Source organism: Odocoileus virginianus, chromosome 12, assembly GCF_023699985.2.
Source record: "Odocoileus virginianus isolate 20LAN1187 ecotype Illinois chromosome 12, Ovbor_1.2, whole genome shotgun sequence".
NCBI lineage: Eukaryota > Metazoa > Chordata > Mammalia > Artiodactyla > Cervidae > Odocoileus > Odocoileus virginianus.
The window spans coordinates 59,858,903-59,864,902 of NC_069685.1; the positions used below are offsets into that span (position 1 = coordinate 59,858,903).

General features: G+C 47.9%; 1 protein-coding gene across 2 annotated transcripts in view; it reads right to left on the reverse strand.

The window, feature by feature from the left end:
* The window catches only part of ACACB (acetyl-CoA carboxylase beta), a 102,773-nt gene extending 96,773 nt beyond the window's left edge, over positions 1-6,000 (reverse strand). For both annotated transcript variants that reach the window (XM_070475444.1, XM_070475442.1), the window contains exons 1-2: positions 5,852-6,000; positions 101-756 (exon numbers count right to left, since the gene is read on the reverse strand). In XM_070475444.1, coding sequence (XP_070331545.1) covers positions 101-747 — 647 coding nt within the window. In that variant the 5' untranslated portion in view covers positions 748-756; positions 5,852-6,000. The remainder of the gene's footprint in view (positions 1-100; positions 757-5,851) is intronic.

Genomic DNA, 6,000 nt, shown 5'->3' on the forward strand with positions numbered 1-6,000 from the left:
TCAAAGCACTGGCACAGCCGGTTGCTTGGCTGAACAGGGAAGGGTATGGACCCCACCCCAACACTGCACCTCCTGGTTACAAGGACAAAGTGTCCGTTACCTTATGACGGAGGTGGAGGTCTCAGTCTCGCCTGCGGCCTGAGCGGTCTCCAGACACAGGGCCCCCAGGCTGGCCCGGCTGCCCTTCCGAGAAGATTGCTGGAACAAGCCAGCAGCGGCATCCTCGTCAGAGGAGTTATCGTCGAAGGATCCCAGGATGAAGTCGGTCATCAGCTGTCTCCTGATGTGTGCCTGCTTCCTGTCTTCTCTGCAGAGGGCTCTGGCTCGCTGGCCCTGGGGCCTGGCTGGCGTGGGCAGGCCACTGGTGTTCGGGAGCTCCAGGCCTTCGGTCCCCGACCCGCTGGCTTGGCATGCTGGGGAGGCGTATTCAGACGAGAGGGGGTTTCCTTGGGGATCCTGCGGCGGGGGCGATTGGGAGTTTCTCTGCTGGCAGGTGTCTTGGGGTCCTTTGTGGGAGGCCGGCTCAGCCTGGCTAGGGGTCTCTGGCAGAGGGTTGCTGTTGCAGTCTTCCTGTGGCGGCTCCTGGGAGCTGACTGAGGCTGGAATCGGCTCCTGACTGGGGCTGAAGCTCACTTTCCGTTTACTCTTGGTGACTTGCTTGGAGTCTGACATTTTCCCCCAGCTTTTTAATCGGGAAAGGGTCAGGCAGGAGAAAATCAGACAATATAGAAAAAGAAGCAGAATCATTCAGAAAATCTGTAAGGAGAACAAGAGAGACATTTTAGGATCTATGTAATCGTGTTACCTGGCTTCTTAAAGGAGCTGGTGGTGAAAGCCAGCTGGGGTGCTGTATATTTGGCAGAGAGAGCTAGAAAGGAGAAGCACTAGATGGAGCGGAGAAGGGGCTCCCCTCCCCCAGCTCTGCCCATCATGAGCTCTGGGGTCTGCGGCATGTTTCTTAACTTCTAATTCAGAGAAGTTTATGTTTACCATGAAGCATGAACATGCATGTGAGAAAGGACTCAACAAGATTAGGTGCATTAAAAGACTGTTACAGCATCACTGGGCTTCCCAGGTGGTGAAGAATCTGCCTGCAATGCAAGAGACCTGGGTTCCATCCCTGAGTCAGGAAGATCCCCTGGAAAAGGGAATGGCAACCCACTCCAGTATTCTTGCCTGGAGAATCCCACGGACAGAGGTGCCTGGCGGGCTAAAATCCGTGGTGTCACAAAGAGTTGGACACAGCTGAGCGAGTAACACTTTCACTTTTCACTCCTAGCACCATTATTTATAATATCCCCAAAGCTGAAACGTCCCAAGTGCCCACTGATAAAAGCACAGACAAGATGTGGTCTGTCCATACAATGGAATATTGTTCAGCCACCAAAAGGAATTAACTTTATGCTAAGTGAAAAAACCAGTTCCGACAGACCACATATTGTATGATTCCATATTACATAGACAATACACTTGAATTAGGCAGAATTAATAGACATGGAAAGATTAGCAGTTGCCTGGGGCTAATGGGGTGGGGATGAAGGTTAATGGGTAAAGGGTTTCTGACTGGAGTGATGAAAATGTTCCAAAATTGATTGTGGTGATGGTTTCACAACTCTGTGAATAGACTGAAACCTGCAGAATTGTGCACTTTACGTGAGTGAGTGAGTCATATGGTACATGAATTATACCTCAATAAAGCTTTTCTTCTTTTAAAAAAAAAGGGGGACTTCCTTGGTGGTCCAGTACTTAAGAACGTGCCTTCCATTGTAAGGGACACAGGTTCAGTCGCTGGTTGAGACACTAAAATCCCAACACTTCTAAGCATGTGGGTGACTAAGCACGCACACCACAACTACCAAGCCCACAAGCCACAACTAGGTAAAAACCCACGTGCTGGAACTAAGATCTAACAAACCAAATAGATAAGCACTTAAAAAGGAAAAAAGGACGTCAGGGGCTTCCCTGGTGGCTCAGTGGTAAAGAATCCACCTGATGCAGGAGACACAGATTCCGTCCCCAATCCGCGAAGATCCCACATGCCGAGGAGCAATGGAGCTCTTGCACACAACTGCTGAAGTCCATGTGCCTAGGGCCCATGTTCCACAACAAGGGAAGCCACAGCAATGAGAAGCCCGGAGCACTGCAATTAGAGAATAGCCCCCTGGTCGGGCAGCTAGAGAAAGCCCTCGAGCAGCAACGAAGACTCAGCATGGCCAAAAACGAATAAGTCAATATTTTTTTTTGAAAGACTTTATTATATTCCAATTTATAGATGAAAGGGATTGTTGGCTTCTGGAATCATCAGGAATTGCTGAAATGTGGTTTGGGTTATTTTCTAGGTAACACACAGGGTCAGAAGATGTTTTTCTTTTCATGTGCTCAAGTTCCCTTTTAAAGAAAAGTCAGTTAAGGGTTGTCCAATGTTAATCAATGTAACAAACCACTTTAATAGAACAAAGGGGAAAAAAATGATCATCTCAATGAACATAGGAAAATCCAACACCGCTGGGAATTCCCGGTGGTTAGAACTTCCAGCTTTCACTGCCAAGGGCCCAGGTTCAGTCCCTGGTTGGGGGAACTAAGATCCCAGAAGCCAAATGGCATGGCCAAAAAAAAAAAAGATCCAATACCTTCTAATGATGACAACATTCAGAAAAGCAGGAATAGAAAAGAACTTCAACAGAGTAAGGCACACTGATGAAAAAAGTACAGCAAATATATATTCAGTGTTGACAGATGGTAAGCTTTCCCTAAGATCTGGAACAACACAGGATGCTCACTTTCACCACTGCTGTTCAACATCCTACTGAAAGTTCTAGCCAGAGCAACTGAACAGGACAAAGAAATAAAAGGCATCCTAATTGAAAAGGGAGACATAAAATCACCTCTGTCCACAGATGACATGAGCCTATATACAGAAAATCCTGAAGAACTACCAAGAAATGCTAATAAAGGTAGTAAATTAAGTGATTGTTGGATATAAGATCAATAGACAAAAATCAGTTTTGTTTCTATACACCAACAATTAACAATCTGAAAAGGGAATTAAGAAAATAACTCCATTTACAAAATCACATTCCAAAGAATTAAAATACCTAGGAATAAGTTTAATCACAATGGTGAAAGACCTATAGACTGAAAACTAGAGACATTGCTGAAAGAAATTAAAGAAGACCTAAATAAATGGCAAGACATCTCATGCTCATGGGTTGGAAGACTTACTTTTGTTAAGATGATCACACTACCCAAAGCAATCTGCCGATTCATGTGGAATGGTAAGGGCCCCAAAGAGCCAAAACAATCTTAAAAAAGCAAAACAAAGTTGGAGGACTCACACTTGTCAATTTTGAAACTTACTACAAAACTGTAGTGTGGTATGAGAATAAAGAGATATATAGACAAATGGAATAGAACTGAGGGTCCAACAGTAAACCTATACATCTATGACCAGTTGATATTTGACAAAGGTATTAAGACCATTCGGGCTTCCCTGCTGGCTCAGATGATAAAGAATATGCCTGCCATGTGGGAGACCCGGGTTCGATCCCTGGCTTGGGAAGATCCCCTGGACAAGGGAAAGGCTACCCACTCCAGTATTCTGGCCTGGAGAATTCCATGGACTGTATAGTCTACGGAGCCACAAAGAGTCAGACACGCCTGAGCAACTTACTTCACTTCACTTCACTTCACTTTGGGGAAGATCCCCTGCAGAAGGAAAAGGCAAGAGTCTCTTCATCGTATGGGTTTGGGAGAGATGGCTTGAATAGGCTGCAATTTTGATTTGCGGATGTCATTTCTGAAGCTGCATTCAGGAACACCAGCTGGTGTCTCCATGGCAGCTCTGAAGAAGAGTTCCAAGCAGAAGACTTTGTACAAACATGGCTGATTTTAGGTACACTTTAAATGTACACACTGTGGGGACTTCCCTGGGGGGTCCGGTGGTTAAGACTCCATGCTCCCCATGCAGGGGGCCGGGGTTCGATCCCCGGTCAGGGAACAACTGCCACAACTAAAGGTGCACGTGCTGCAACTACAAAGACCCGGCACAGCCGAATACCTAAATATTTTTTAAAAATAAATGTACACGTTGGAGATTCTGAGAAATAAGAAATTTTAAGTGTATTACATGGAAATGCTGAGCTGCCCACTACTCTAAATAGAAAAACACTTGCGTTATTGCTGAGAAAATAAAAGAGCAAAAACATGCTGTAATGCTTCGAGGTTTCGGAACCCTGAGGATGCAGTCTTCACATTGATTCCCACTGGCAAACCAGTCACTCTCTGGTTTTACATGACATGAGCACCCTGATAACTTGCTGGCTGGATGAATGGATGGTGGATGGGGGCTGCAGGTGGAAGGACGGAGAGGTGGTGTGTGGAGTGGGGTCAAGTGGATGGGCAGGCGGCCAAGATGGTGAGAAACATGCACGGTAAACAATTGAGGAGTGGTGGGGAAAGCTGCCAGGCTCTAAACTGAGCACTGTAAAGAATGGAAGGGATCAGCAATTCTCCCCACTTTGATCCTTTCTCACTTTAAGATCTGCTGTTATTCTGATAGGGGCCAGTGGACCTGACATCCCAAACCTACCTTGCAGAGGCTACCTGCACAAAAATCCTCAGAGTCTTTCCCTATACTCTTTTGTTTGTTTGTTTTTTAAATTTGGCTGCACTGGGTCTGAGTTGCAGCACAGGGGACCTTTCCGTTGTGGCGTGTGGGATCTTTAGATGCAGCATGTGAACTTTTAGTTGCAGCATGTGGGATCTAGTTCCCTGACCAGGGATCGAACCCTAACCCCCTGCATTAGGAGTACAGAGTCTTAGCCCCTGGACCAACCGGGAAATCCCTGTGTTCCCTACTCTTGCCAGTGTGATGACTGGGGGGAAGGGAGTGGCCCACAGGCCACCATATGAGCACTTTTCACAAGTACATAGAGACACACGCAGAACTCTCTGAGAAAGCTCCTCTGAGCCTCAGTTTTCTCATCTGTAAAATGGGGATACCAATTCTTGCCCCATTTACAGGCCTCACCATTGCTCTTTGAATAACCTAGATAGCATTTGTGCAAATGCTATCAGAGGCATCAAGGAGCCATCAAGCATGTACAGTGCCTTCAAGTTTCCAATCCTCAGGACAACCTGGTGTCCCGCACGACTGCTACAGTCTCTATTTCAGCCCCATTTTACAAGTCGATAAACTGTGGCTCAGAGTTCAGTTCCTTGACTCTGCTTATACCCAGGCCCCATGCCGGTACCTTTCCCACTGCACCACCATCAAAACTGGATATAAGTAAATCCCATAAAGTGGAGGGTGTTCCCCTGAACACCTGGATACGATCCTAAAGTCAGATCCCCAGTTGTGAACCTGGAGGGTGGACCCAGGTGTGCACAGCCATCTAGAAGGAGCACTGTGCATGTGGTTCAGACCCACGGGCAGTCAAGGCCAGCAATGTCCTTCCCGTGAACCCTGGCAGACAGGCCACGCTGAGCTGCTGCCCTTCACTGAAGCAACCAGGCCGACCCGAAAACCCAGCGAGGGCCGAAGCTATTTTTGTTTCTTGCAAACTGAACACAAGCAACAGCTGCTTGGTGCCAGGACGATCATAGCCTTGACCGTAACACAGGCAGAAAACCGCTCACTTCCAACAGGTGCTGGCTGGCACCCAGACAGGTCTGGAGAGGGAGACGGGTCTGGGGTTTGTTTTCCAGCTCTCCCCTGCCTCCCCTGCCGCAGCACGCCCAACTATACCTGGCTGGGCCTTCGAGGGACAGAGAAGGGCAGCAAGTCAGTGTTAAACCAGCCATGCATTCCCCTCCCACCGAGATGAACTCCCGAGCACTCACTGCCACTTACCCCCATTGCCAGGCCGCCAGCTCCAACAGGCACCCATGGGGTGACTAAGGCTAGCGGGCCATGGAGTGTCCCATTTCAGCAGGAGCCTGGTGTCATGCATCAGGCCAGGGGCAGGGAGGAGTTTGGACCAGCCCATGTTGGACACGAGT